This window comes from Gekko japonicus, unplaced genomic scaffold, assembly GCF_001447785.1.
Source record: "Gekko japonicus isolate JY-2015 unplaced genomic scaffold, Gekko_japonicus_V1.1 scaffold747, whole genome shotgun sequence".
In the NCBI taxonomy this organism is placed as follows: domain Eukaryota; kingdom Metazoa; phylum Chordata; class Lepidosauria; order Squamata; family Gekkonidae; genus Gekko; species Gekko japonicus.
Genome location: NW_015160231.1, coordinates 380572 through 395233, shown reverse-complemented (window position 1 = coordinate 395233; position 14662 = coordinate 380572). Strand labels below are relative to the sequence as shown.

General features: G+C 43.1%; 1 protein-coding gene across 3 annotated transcripts in view; it reads right to left on the bottom strand.

Moving 5' to 3' along the window:
- FYCO1 (FYVE and coiled-coil domain containing 1) overlaps positions 1 to 14662 on the bottom strand; it is an 80082-nt gene that overhangs the window by 926 nt on the left and 64494 nt on the right. For all 3 annotated transcript variants that reach the window (XM_015412391.1, XM_015412385.1, XM_015412397.1), the window contains 3 exons: positions 6615 to 6710; positions 2419 to 2629; positions 1289 to 1398 (listed from right to left, as the gene is read on the bottom strand). In XM_015412391.1, coding sequence (XP_015267877.1) covers positions 1289 to 1398; positions 2419 to 2629; positions 6615 to 6710 — 417 coding nt within the window. The remainder of the gene's footprint in view (positions 1 to 1288; positions 1399 to 2418; positions 2630 to 6614; positions 6711 to 14662) is intronic.

Here is a 14662-nt window from a genome sequence, read left to right as displayed (position 1 = left end):
CTAGGATCGCTGCCCAACAGCGTAAAGTATCATTTCTGTGGAATCAGTATAACCTTGTCCATGTCCAATGCCCCCACTTACATGTTTGATGTTCCCCCCCATACATACAATCTATGAGTCATGAAAGAAACATTTCTATTTTATTTAGAAATAATAAGTTACATTAAGGGTTCTGAGTTTGCAGCCTGGGTTAAACCCTCCAACAGCGAGTAAAGCAGTGGTTCTCAAACTGGCGTAGAAAGCACTTCTAGATTCACTTTACTTCTTGTGCCCACTTGCAAAGTAATCCAGACTGCTTTCCCCCTTCCCAACATAAAATACAGTAATTTCACATCCATGAATACTGAACAAGTTTATATTCCATTTTTTTCTGTTTAGTATTTACCAATATATAGAATTGCTGAGCAACACACGGCATTTTACGTCTGCTTCATGTATTGAATTGGTTGGATCTGGCAGTCGATTTCTACTAACCGGAGGGGGAAGTGAAGAAGTTTGCCAGTTTTTCCACTGTAGACCTCTTACTTGTCCCCTATTCCACCGGAGCAGCATTTCGGACTGCAGCAGGACACTGGAGGTGAGAAAGTCTCCATCTGCTCATGGAAATCCCTTCTGTCAATACTGTTGGATCTAACCTGCTATGCAGAGGCACACCCACGTTTGCCTCCCAGAGCCTCCTCTCCTAGTTCACTCCATATCTCTTTTTTCCTCCTGTGTAGTTCCACAGTTTCTTAAAGGGATTTTTAATTTTTACAAAATGGCACATCTGAGAGGCCATCCAAAGGTCAAGAGGGGCTTCTTTTCCCCTCAGGCCATTCCCTAGCCTTAAATCACCCTCGCCAAGTTGTTTTTATTCCTGGAAGGCTTTACCCTACTGAGGAGAAAAAGCGGCTGAGTAGGAGAAGTGTCAGGCAGAAAATACTATGGGAAAAGGTCAAGAAGCTCCTTTCCCACTGAGTGGGTCTTCCCTTCAAACTGCAGGATGAGGCTGCTTTTTATAAAATGGGAAAAACCCCACCAACATTAAAAATGATCAAAGGACTTCTACGGAAGATCGGGAAAATCTGTACAAAGCAGGCACTTACAGTACTTAAAGGCTGTCTGTTACTGTTGAAGTTTGGGGTGAGTTATACATTTATGGTGGGTTTTATATGAAAGAAAAAACAACTGCTAAATTTCTAGCCACAAGACAGAGGACAAGAAATAAGTTTTAACACTGATGTGTTAGTAGGAAGGTTGAGATTTATGACAAGGAGCAAAAAACTACTAATTTCACAGCTACACCTACCTGGAGAAAGTGTTGTCAAATATAAGCATGTAGATCCCGGAGTTTCTGACTTTCACCTTCCCTCTGATGGTTTCCTTATGAGAGTTGCAGCGGGTCATAGGGATAAGAACCTGCAAATCATACACCAGAGCAAAGCTTGTGAATGATTCTGTCTGGAGGCCTCAGCCCGTTTCAACCAAGTAAAAGTATTTTCACCCCCGTAAAAAACAGGCTCTTAGCTGATTATATGAATCATGATATATTGCAGAAATTTAACAAAATTGATTCTTAGGTCCTGTATGCTTAGGTCCAGATATGTTTTCCTCAAGCATGATTCTTTACTGTAGCAGCCAATTGTTTTTTTTGGGGGGGGAGGTACAGTGGAAGGATAGTGGGTAGGGCTGCCTCTACGTGGGGCCTGGAGAGCTCCCAGAATAACGGCTGATCTTTAGAGGACAGAGATCAGCACCCCTGGAGAAAATGGCTCTTTGGAGGGTGGACCCCTCTGGGGTCCCTCCCCAAACCCCTCCCTCCCTGTCTCCCCCCTCCCCCCAGGAATTTCCCAACCTGGAACTGACAATCCTAATAGTGGGAGAAGAGAAGGAATCAGCAAGATGTTAATGGGAACACATGAAGAGCTATCCAGGTTCCCCCAAAGAACTGAGTTCCAAGGGAATGCAATAGCTTTATTTGCCTATTATACAACTTGGGCTTAGAGGCCTTAACTGCAACAACACCAGTAGCTCCTTCCTGGAAGTGATTTCATCCCATCAACCTGATGGCCATTTTAAATTTTTATTATCACCATGGAACCACCCAATATTTTGTGACTGATCCCACTCCTGCCCTTCATGGAGGCCATTTTGTTGTGGCACCCATTATCTCTTGTGAAAATTTCAAAAGAGTCCATAGACTCAGTAAGGTTGGGGATAGGGTTCCCAACCTCCAGGTGGGGCTTGGAGAGATCCCGGAATTATAACTTACATCCAGGCTACAGAGGTCAGTTACTCTGGAGGAAACTGGCTTCTTTGGAGGGCAGACCACCCCAGGCTCCACCCCCAAATCTCCACAAATTTCCCAGCCCAGGGTTGAACAACTCCAAAGCTAACTTTTTGAAAGAAAACAATTCTTCTGTGAAGATGTTGCCTTACTTTACATTGATCCAGTGGGGCTTCTTCCGATTCTTGGTATACCACACTGAATGATATACTCTTTGGCTCGGATGAAAACACCCAACTTATTGTAAGGCCAGGTTCCTCCACTGTGATGGGAATAATGCTGTAGGTGTTTGATTTAATGAACAACTCTCGGTTCGCTTCTCCAAAATTTAAAATCTCTTCCACAGTGAGGGGCAGCTTTATCCTGAAAAACAGTGGGGGGGAGGGGAGACAATATGTAAAAGCACAAAGCCTTGAGATGCGGTGGCTATCTTCTTATTTCAGTGTTCCTGTCTATTTATTTAAAACATTTATAGATAGTGTTGCCAACCTACAGGTGGGGCCTGGAGATCCTACCTCCCCTGGATAAAATGGCTGCCTTGGTAGGTGAGCCATGTGACATTATACCCCACTATGGTCCCTCTTATCTCCAAATCCTGCTCTCCCCAGGCTCCAGCCCCAAATCTCCAGGAATTTCCCAAGCCAAAGCTGGCAACCCTATTTATAGGCATCCACCAACAACCTCATATATTGCATCCCCCCCCAAAGTCCGCCAGTGCTACTTCACAAGCTATAAACATTTCACAAACAGTTCAAATAGCATGTTAAAGAAAGATACTTTTTAAACAGCATTTGCACCAGTGATACAGCATGGCCCTGGACCCCATGGAAGGTATACCTGATGGAATTCAAATGAACAAAAAACAAATAACAAATTCTTCTATCATATGTTATGGGATTAATTGCAAAACCACTGATTTTAAAATGGGTGGTGACTCCTAGTTCATGCCTCTATGCTTTGAAGTTGCCCTTCTCAGTTGCTGGAATAAGGACTTTGCATTTCCCACCTCTTTCATTTATCTCATTAGAGATTACCCCTTTTACAAGCCACATAAGGTCCTATAGATAGGGTTCCACCACTTTATCCTCACAACAATCCTATAAGGTAAGTTTGGCTATGGGACAGTGACCTCCACAAAGTAAGCAGTGTGTTTAAGTCAGGTTTCCTCAGTCACACACTGCAATTCTATGCAGAGTAGCTCCAGTCGAAGTCCACTGAAATCAAGACTGTATCACTCTGCAATATTGCACCACTCTGGCTTGCCCCAGGGTTGCTTCACTTCATCCACTAATTATCCACTTTGACAAAAGGCCAAAGTACTTGTTACAATGAACACAAGTCTGCTATTGGGACTTGCACCCATATCATAGCTGCAAGTTTCCAGTAAGAACTCCACTTAAAGGCATGAGTCAAAACGGTGCTGAGAGGAAGCATTATTGTTCCTATTGGGGGGCTGCACATGAAAGCATTCAGTGCACATGGAGTGGGGAAAAGAACGTCTCCTCTGACACCATTTTGGCTCAGGAAATGGCACGAGGGAGAGGCAGAAGCCTCTTCTCTCTCACTTCATGGTCCTGATCTGAACTACTTTTAAATGGAGTTCCTACTGGGAACTCACAGCTGCAGTGTGGCTGCAAGTCCCCATGACAGATTCGTATATGTTGTAACATGAAGTTTGGCCCCAAAACACCTTTGATGGAGAGCCTCAAATCCTCTCCCACATGCACAAATGTATTTCTGAGTGCCTGACAGACATTTTCTTCCATCGCTCAAGACCACCCATGCAAAGAGAATCAAGACATAACCAGAGAATGGTTTTTATACGTGGAAGCCTGTTTTACATATCTAACTTTACATACGGCTTGTTTGAGGGCTCGCACATCTGTGTACAAACTGATTCTTTTCTTCTACTCGGATGGACCCCTGATGCTCCTTTTACTGTGAGGCAGATTTTCCCACCAAAAATGCTGAAAAGCTGTTCCCCACTCTGACTGAGCAGCCCCCAGTAGCTCGTGTTAATAAAAGATCTTTAATTTTCCGTGTGTCCCACCCTTTTTGCCAGAGAAGATATTTGGCTTTTGCCTAGCTCAGAGATTTGTTGAGGATAAGTAGGAGCCCTCTTGATATTCCCTCTATTTAAAATGGCGCTTGAGACACCGTAAAGTTCAATTTGAATAACAGTTTTATTTAACAGGCACAGCTGGTTAGGGATAGGCAGGGGATGAGAAAGCAGAGGTAAATTTCATTATATTTACAGGTTATAATATTTTTAACAGACTACAGAGTATTGTTGGCACTTATTTTTATAAATGCTCGGTTCTTAACAGTGAGAGATTTCTTTGTCTTAGAGATTTCTTCACAACAACAATCTGTCATCATACAGATTCATTTAACTAACAGTTTCCTGGAGAATAGCTCTTTTTGGACTTTCTAGATTTCTCCCTTTCCAGTCTGGTTTCTCCCTTCAGCAGTTACAGCTTTCTTTTGACTCCTGAGGTGTCCACAGCTTATTCCTTTTACTACAGACCTTGGGTTCTCCTCAGTGTACAACCCATTTTACTGGCAGGAATTATTCTTCTTTTTCCTAAGAAGCAATAACCCTTTTCTACTTGGTTTGATTGGGAGTTACTGCCTAAGAGCCCAGTCACTCTTCCAGTACTTCTGTCCGAGTAAAGCAGTTTATCTCAATTCTCCCTCAGAGTAGTTCTAATACTGTCAGGGCAAAGGAGTCTCTTCTCTCTGTAGAATATCCTTTCTGACTAGCCCTGTTAGAACACTGACTCCACTTATCCCTTCCCCTGGTCCAAGACCCGAGAGAATGACAACTGACAACTGACTGTTGTTATACTTTCTCTCAGCTAATGCTGGCCAATCAGAGAACGTGTAGAGCAGCCAATCATACAAGCTCTCCACTCCAGGACAGATTAACTCCTGATCTCCCAGGTTCTCTGAAACAAGCAGCATTTTAAAACCTGCTATTCATATGCAATCCGTCACAACTACTGACAACCCTATTGCCCTACACAAGTCAGTGGGACTACATCAATGTACACAGTCTCCAAATCACACTCTAAGGGTCATGTAATTATTTGAGTCTGTAGAAGTTGAGGGTTGGTTTGATTCTTCTGTTTTCCCTGTCAGAGCTACAACTCATCATGCCAACAATCAATGACCATTTTACAGGATGTACAAAACAGAAATGTTCAGGAGGGCATTTTTATAATGGAACAGCTCAGAATGATTCTTGTATAAGGGAATAGGACTGTAGCCTATTGCAATGCTTAGTATATGTATCACCTTGTTTTTACTGCATTATTTTCTACCTTTATAATCCATTTTCTGCGTTATTGGTATGTTGTGCCTTAGACAGGTTTCTTTTTGTTTATTTGCAGTATTTTGTAATCCACCTTAACTCTCTGCAAGAAAGGCGGGCTATAAATGAAATAAATAACTAAATAAGACACCACAGGTGCCAAGAATAAAAACCGAGGTTTAAATGTGATTTGGGGGAGGGGGGTTGGAGCATGCGCAAAAATCGCCATTCTGTGAATGGCTACCTATGCGCATGCTCAAACTGTGTTAAAAAAACACAACAACACCGACGCCCGCAGCATGTGAGCGGGCATACACCGATGGGATCCGCAAAATGGAGGTAAGTGTGATCGTGTTTCTGCCAGCATAAACTACACCGGTTCCAACCGGTGCAGTTTATGCCGGCAGAAAGGCCCCGTCTGAACGCATCCTAAGGGTCATGTAATTATTTAACTTGAGTCTGTAGAAGTTGAGGGTTGGTTTGATTCTTCTGTTTTCCCTGTCAGAGCTACAGCTCATCATGCCAACAATCAATGACCATTTTACAGGATGTACAAAACAGAAATGTTCAGGAGGGCATTTTTATAATGGAACAGCTCAGAATGATTCTTGTATAAGGGAATAGGACTGTAGCCTATTGCAATGCTTAGTATATGTATCACCTTGTTTTTACTGCATTATTTTCTACCTTTATAATCCATTTTCTGCGTTATTGGTATGTTGTGCCTTAGACAGGTTTCTTTTTGTTTATTTGCAGTATTTTGTAATCCACCTTAACTCTCTGCAAGAAAGGCGGGCTATAAATGAAATAAATAACTAAATAAGACACCACAGGTGCCAAGAATAAAAACCGAGTTATTTCTAAAAAGGATTATATAGCTGATGAGCTCTGTGTTATCTGAAAGATCTCCAGGTTTACTGTTCTTAAGAGTTAGATTTTTGCCATCAGTTTGTAACCAGCAACCCTAGCGGCCCAGTTCAGCCCTGATTACATACGCAGGATACAAAAGAGATGAAGCAATGGGGTTTTACTCACATCAGTTCCCCTGACTTCAGCAAGCAGATCTCTGCATCTTGGGCCATTTGCAGTTCTTCAGATTCATCAAAGGTGGAGGAATTATAGGTGCTGTTGCTGGGGGGGGGAAGGGGGGAGACCATTAACAAACATTTTGCAGAATGATACACTGCAATCTCCAGTAACTGATGCTCAGTCATATTTGTGCTTCCGACAATACATCCAATTGTTGCGTCTCAGAAGATTTAATTTATGGATTGTCTAAACTTATTTGAACACCCGTTGTCAGAAAGGCAGGTTAGAATTCTTAGATCATAATCAAACAAAATTCTTTATTAGCTAGACTATGATTAGATCCTCACTGGAGGAGGCTCCCCCCCCCTGATTGTGAACCTGGATTTTTGGTGAATGTGTGGACAATAAGATACAGTCATAATTCTAAAGTGAGTCAACAAATTAAATACTGTAGATGTGGGAAAATAAAATAAAGTGTTTCTCTTTAAGGAAGGGAAACAAGGCATTGAGACAGAAAGACAGCGAGAGAAAGAAAGAGAGCTTAATCCTAACAAAATTAGAAGTCAGCTTGGCTAATGCAATAAGATACAGTCATAATTCTAAAGTGAGTCAACAAATTAAATACTGTAGATGTGGGAAAATAAAATAAAGTGTTTCTCTTTAAGGAAGGGAAACAAGGCATTGAGACAGAAAGACAGTGAGAGAAAGAAAGAGAGCTTTATCCTAACAAAATTAGAAGTCAGGTTGGCTAATGCTAATAGGACAAAATTCCAAGTCATTGTCTGCTTATATATGCTCCAACTGAGCAAGATAAGTTTGCTGAAACATGTCTAAATGACAATCTCTTCAAAAGGTGTCCCAAACCTTTTTCTTATAGAGTATTGAAACCACTTTTCTCAAAGGCTTGGCTGCCACTTCCATTTTTTGACTTGTTTCTTCTAAGAAGTACAATTTGTGACATTGTGGATACACTGGTACTTGGCAGCTATTTTTTTACAGTAACCACTAATTTTTGTGTAGGAGAGGGAAGCACATCCACATACAGTGAAAGTACCCAAGCAAATCACAGTGCACTGTGGCTCACCAGAACCTGTCCACCAGAACCATCATGAGTCCCTGAGTGTTTGAAGATGTGCTCCTTTCCTTCACACTTGATTACTACAGCAAATGTCAAACACCAAGGTAACTGTATTACTACCAAAATTATGCATCACCTGTACGCGCCTTAAATTCCTGCCAGTCTTGTATGCTCAATGAAGTTTCCATACACGCTAAATACACCTTCACTCCTATGATTAATGAAGAAATATTGAGCATCTGAGATTCTTTGTTCTACAAAAATAGAAGGGTCTGCAGAACAGTCAATATCAAATACTCTTCCAAACTGAATATCATTGGGCTTTTCATGGCACATGATTTGCAGCCATACAACCAGAAAAATTCCAATGACCATTGCAAAAAGAGCAAAGAACATAAGAACACAGGAACATAAGAGAAGCCATGTTGGATCAGGCCAGTCCAATACTCTGTGTTACACAGTGGCCAAAACCCAGGTGCCATCAGGAGGTCAACCAGTGGGGCTAGAACTCCAAAAGCTCTCCCACTGTTGCCTCCCAAGCACCAAAAATACAGAGCTAGTGAGCAAATATGTCATCTAAAACCCCATTTTCCTGTCATGCAATCCACTCTTTTCCTAGCAAGACTACATGCAAATACTCATTCATGCAATTTCCAAAGGGCAACACAACAGGAAGGCGGCAAGGCCACTGAAAGATAAGTGGTTTTCCATGTCTTCAAAAGTTTGACTGCATGAGCGGTTTTCAAAAAGAAAAGAAAAATTCCTGTGCCCAGGCAATCCACGTTCTGTGCCAAGACAAGCAGAATGCAGAAATTATGCAACCTGAGAAAAATGTGCATATAGTTTCTCGTGCGCATCATACATGCTGTTTGATTTCATTTATACCCAACTGTCCTCAATGGGGATCTGGAATTGCTTTCAACATCCTCCCCTTCTTGAGTTTATCCTCAGAACAGCCCTGTTTGGCAGATTAGGCTGTTAGGTAGGCTGAGCTTCCATGGCAAAATGGAGATCTGGAACTTGGTCTCCCACATCCTAGTCTGATGCCCTCACCCCTACGCCATGCTGGCTCTGTGTGTGGGGCTCCACCCATCTTTTGACCGCATCATCTCAAACACCATCTAGAATGCAGAAGAAGCTGATTGAAGGGGGGGGGGCGAAGATCAGTAATAGGACATCTGCTTTGTATGGGAAAAGGTCCTGAGTTCAAGCCCTTGGCATCTCCAGTCAAAAAGGATCAAGTAGTCGACAGTGTGAAAGTCTGAGACCCTGGAGACTGCTTTTAGTCAGTGCAAACGATACTGGACTGGATGGTCCAATGTTCTCACTCTGTTTAAGGAAGCCCCATGTGTAAAGTTCCCCTATGAGTCTAGGCTGCTCCCGAGAACAAATAAGGTCAGGGAAAGGAAGAGGCAGAATCTGCCACAAAACAATGATGCCTCCCTCTCTTCATGCTATTACCTTTTCTCAGCAGGGGGGAAAAAAACAGCAATCCATTGTCTGTGTCCACAAACTTGGCTGGGTTTGTGCTGAGCTAGTGGGGAGCAGCTTGAGCCCTTTCCCTCCAAAATTCAGATCACCTCCAGTGTAAATTCAGGCTCTCCAGGCACTCAGTTCATGTAAGGCTTCCCAGGGGAGAAATCATGCAAAACCGACTCACCAGACATTCATGTGGAGAACCTGGTTTGCACTGCAGACCGTGTGTGGTAAAAAGAATGGGCTTACAACACCCTCTCCTGTACTGTTTCCCTACCATCCCTACGAAACATATGTGAGAAACTGAAGGGTGGAGCTGAAATGATTTCCCCCCTCCCCCCATTCTCTTCAAAACTCTCCTCTGCAGCTCCTTTGGTGGTGAATTTTCTTCTTGTGTCAGGTCTCAGAAGCTAAGCAACGTTGACCTTGGTTAGTATTTGGATGAGAGACCCAGGGTCACTACACAGAGGCAGGCAATGGCAAACCACCTCTGAATGTCCCTTGCTTTGGAAACCCTCTGGGGCTACCATGCTGCGACTTGACAGCAAATAAACAATCAGCATAATAATCAGCACTGGAAGTTTTTGCAGCAGCAGCTCAGTATTTAAAGTCTCTGACATATATCAGTCGGAATCTGACTATGCTTCCCACCGCCCTCCTGTGTCAATCAGATAGTCAATAACAATTTCTTTTCCATTCATGTTGTTCTTACTGATTCCGATTTGAGAAACGAATCCTCCCAAGATAGTGTCAGTATTCTGACCTCTTTCACTCAGTCCAAGAAATTTCTTGCCTATGCAAGCAGTATTAGAAGTGCTCTGAAACGTCAAGCTCAAGTAAGAAAGAAAAAGGTGACAACGAACAGACAGAGGCTGTGGGCTTTTTAAAAAAAACCACAGTATGTAATCACAGGGAAAGATCAAGCGCATCTCATCAAAATGTGATAACTAAAGACGAAAAATAGGTCAGCATTGTGGTTTGGCTTAGGCCTAAGTTTCACTGAGGTGGGAAACCTGCGGCTGGGCTGAACTACTTCAGACTGCAGCAGGATTGCATGACAGCTAATGCTTCTCGATCCAATAAAGGTCATCTCCGCAGGTAACTAGAATGTCAGGGATCTGAAAGACATTTCCCCTGTCTCCCTAGGTTTTGTGTGGGTGGAGATAGAGAAGGAACATTTAGTGACATTGATAAGGTCTAGGCAATAATTATACTGAAGCCATAGGCCAAATTCCCTCTTACTCCTGGCAGCAGATTCTCTTGATTTCTATCCAACCACTTCATTGGAAGGTAGGCTTGCCAACCTACAGGTGGTGGCTGGAGATCTATCCTGGGATTACAACTGATCTCCAAGTGACAGAGATCAGTTCACCTGGAGAAAATGGCTGCTTTGGCAGGTGGATTCCATGGCATTATCCCCCATTGAACTCTCTCCCCTCCCCCCAAAAAACAAACACCCCAAATCTTCAGGTATTTCCCAGCACAGAGCTGGCAATACCTATTGGAAGGCAACACTTAAATGTCTTGAATTTCCAAAAAGACTGTATGACTATTAACAGCCCTGCCGTAGCCCCAGATAATTTTTTAACACCCTCCTCCTTTTTTTTGCCATCAAGCCACTGCTGACTTATTGCGACCTCATAGGATTTTCAAGGCAAGAGATGTTTGGAGGTGGTTTGCCATTGCCTGCCTCCACGTCGGCCCTATTTAGCTTCTGAAATCTGATGAGATTAGGCTAGGCTGGGACTATCCAAGTCAGGGCCCCTCCTCTATACAACAAAATTATTTTCATTAATAATAATGAAATAAAATGAATAATAATAATGCACAGAAAACAGATTCTATGTTAGTCTGAAGCAGCAGAACAAAGTTTGGTCTTAAAGGTGCCACTAGACCCAAACTTTGTATTCCATGGCCAGAAAAGAAACACAGACAGTGAAAAATTTCTTATATTTAATTTCATATACATAATCATGTCAGTAAAAAAATTCAAATTTCAACACGCTATTCCTTAATGAGAGCCAGTGTGGTGTTGTGCTTAAAGTGTTGGACTAGGATCTGGGAAATACAGGTTCGAATCCTCACCCATGCCATGGAAGCTTGCTGGGTGAACTTGGGCCAGTCACACTACTCTCAGCCTAGCCTAGCCTAGCCCTGACCTGGATAGCTCCAGGATAGCCTGATCTCAGAAGGTAAGCAGAGCCGGCGTGGAGGCAGGCAATGGCAAACCACCTCCAAATGTCTCTTGCCTTGAAAACCATACAGGGTTGCCATAAGTCAGCTGTGACTTGACAGCAAACCCCCCTCCCCATCATACCACTCATGTTCTGAGCAGGTACTTGGGAGGGCTTCAGTTCTCCATTTTGAAGCCCAAAAAATGATCATCCCAAACATTTTTGAGAGCTAGGAGTCTGCCTCTGTACTAACCTTTACTAACTCACACTAGCCAAAGTATCACAAAATATTGATCAAAAGCTTCACAAGAAATACACTACCCCCGTCCAAGAAGGTGCCCCCATCCTCCATTGTTTCCAAAGGACTAAAGTCAAACCAGAGAATCTCTGCAGTAGAAACTGAAGGGGGGCATTTTTGCAAGCCCAGCAGATCATAGGGCCCTGGGCATATAGACAAATGTTGCTAGTTAGTCAGGCACGCAGTGAGGAACACATATGCAGGTCTGCTGCTCCACTAACATACAGTCTTTATATTCAAGATCGGGACAATTGGGACTATGAGCATTTCCCCACAAGATATGAAGCGTCTTTAAGTTTCCATCCCATTTGCTTTTGTACAGGGCTCCTGTGCATTTAAAAGCTGCGTGTTAGGTAGAAATTCAGCCGTGATTTTCACATCATCTCCATGCTGCCTGCTTCCATTTCTAGAAGTCCTGATATGGCAACTGATGTCCACCCTGCAGTTCCCTCTGATCCCAGCCCATTGATGCAGTGCAGAAATGCCAGTACAGTAAGATGTCTTGGAAAAGGTAGTCATCTTTTCTGGTAGGAGACCTGGCAGAGGTTGAACTCTGAAACTGCAAGTCCAGGCTGGTCCTATGACTCCACCCATAGGCTGGCTGAAGCCCTCTCCCAGCACAGGTGAGCACAGACACTGGATCCAGGCATCTTGCTCCCCCTCCCAAAAGAGGCAGAACCAGTAGGAGAAAAAGTGCTTTTTAATAACATGCTGATTGCAAAAGTTTGTAACCAGAAGGCATGAGCGGAAAGGAAATCGTATTTAGTGCAGTTCAGTTTGGACAAGCAATAGCACAATTACTGCAGCAACACACAGTGCTTTAATATAATTTTAAGGGACATAACAGTGTGAATATGGTGAAATGTAAAACAGATAGTGTTATGTACGTGGACCGCCAGCAGGGGTTCGCGGCTACAGGCAGGAGCTTAGCTCCTCAAGACAATAGGAACGGAGGATCCTAGTTCCCCCAGCACGGACCAATAGGAACTATGGTGGGAAATTCAAACCCCCCAATAGGACTGTGGGTGTGCTGGGTGGGTGTGTATATAGTTGGCCTTGCAGGGCCGTTTTGGCAGTTAGATGTTAAGTACAATAAACGTGTGCAAACGCATGTCATCGTCCGAGTCCTCCATGCAGCGAACCCAGTACTTTTCAGATAGTTCAGATGATTTCATTTTAATTTGGTTTTGAAACTGTATTGGAAGAAATGCTTTGTGCTATGTCTTCTGCAGGTGGAAAGGGGAGGGGGGATACAGTGGCTTTCAAGAGCAAGCAGACACTGAAGAGCAATTTGACTGCTGCTTCTTGCGCAAGGACTGTTGCACATGTTGAAGTCTTGCATGGGGTCCAATCCAATGCTTTCAAGCTACTGAGAGGCCACAGGAAACTGAAAGGGGCAGACTCCTCCTCTTTGCTGACTGGTGTCGGTCATCTGTCAGAATGACCAAGGCAGTTTCTGACCAGTATGTGGGTTGGAAGTCAGATTGAAAAGGATCGAGGCATAAAGACTGTAAAATAGTAAATACGAAGAGAGCCTTCCTAGATGAGACCAGAGGTCCATCCAGTCCAATGTCCTGTTTGACATAGTGGCCACCTGGTTGCCTTGAAGGACCAACAAAACAGGGCACAGAGGCCAGAGTCTTCCCCTGATGTTACCTCACAGCACTGGTGTTCAGAAGTTTACTGTCACTAGCTGTGAAGGCTCCTTAGTCACCACAGCTAAATCTGTCTAAACCCCCTTTAAAGTAATAAATGCTTGTGGCCGTCACAATATCCTTTAGCAGTGAGCCACGATTTAATTACCTATTGAGTGAAGAAGTACTCCTTGATGTCTTTTGTGAATCTACTGTCTGTCAACTTAAGTGGAGTGACTCTAAGCTCTAGCATTATGGGAGAGGGAGAAAAGATTTTCTCTGTCACCTTTATCTACCCAATGCATAATGTTATAAACCTCTATCATGTAAAAAAACACCCCTTCTATCATGTAGGAAACCCTTATAAGAAATCTAAAATCTTTCTTGTTTGAGCAGTCTTCCAGTAGAATGTCACTTTTTATTATTATTCTGCAATTGTGGAGCAAATATATTGAGCATATGATTAATCAATCATATATAAGATTATGTTGTGTATGTGTGTGTATAAACATGCACACAAACCCCGACTTGGATAGCCCAGGCTAGCCTGATCTCGTCAGATCTGGAAAGCTAAGCAGGGTTGGCTGTGGTTAGTATTTGGATGGGAGACCACCAAAAAAGTCCAGGGTTGCTATACAGAGCCAGGCAATGGCAAACCACCCCTAAAAGGCTCTTACCTTGAAAACCCCATGGGATCACCATAAGTCAGCTGTGACTTGATGGCATATGCGCGCACACATACACACACAATCTCCAATGTGGCTGTTCTATTAAAATTACAAATAGGTTCACTTTGGTGGGTAGTCGTCTGATATTGGGTACAAAATTTGGGGGCTCCCCCCTCCACTCTGCTTCGTTTTGTTTTACAACATTAAAAAAAATCAAAACAGGAAACCCAGCGGTAACAGTTCTTATAAATACCCAATGCTACTGCCTTCATCAGACTGTGGTTGACAGGTAGTTAACAACTTCTCCCTCACTGCAAGGTAAGTGCCTACCTCCTCTTGCTTCAAATTGAAAATGATAATGTATACACAGGACAGACAGAAGAAGCTTTGCACAACATAGTTGGTTCTCTCATCCAATCTGTACTGTTTCAAATGAGGGATTTCTTTTGTTCTTGTTTTGTTATTCCACATTTTTATATTTCTCATTTGATACTTTCTCCTTTGATATTTCAAACAACAAATACGTGGTGTGGGGGTGGTGGTTGCTATCCAAATGTTTGGGAATACTTTATTAAAAAGAGCCCGGACAGAAGGCACAGGGCACTTGGAGCATCTTCTCCTGGCTGTATCCTGGCTACATTTGCACTTTTGCATCTGCCTAAGGTGAGCTCCACACAACTTTTTGATTTCCTGGCTATTACCAGTCCCTACAAGTTTAATGCAGTG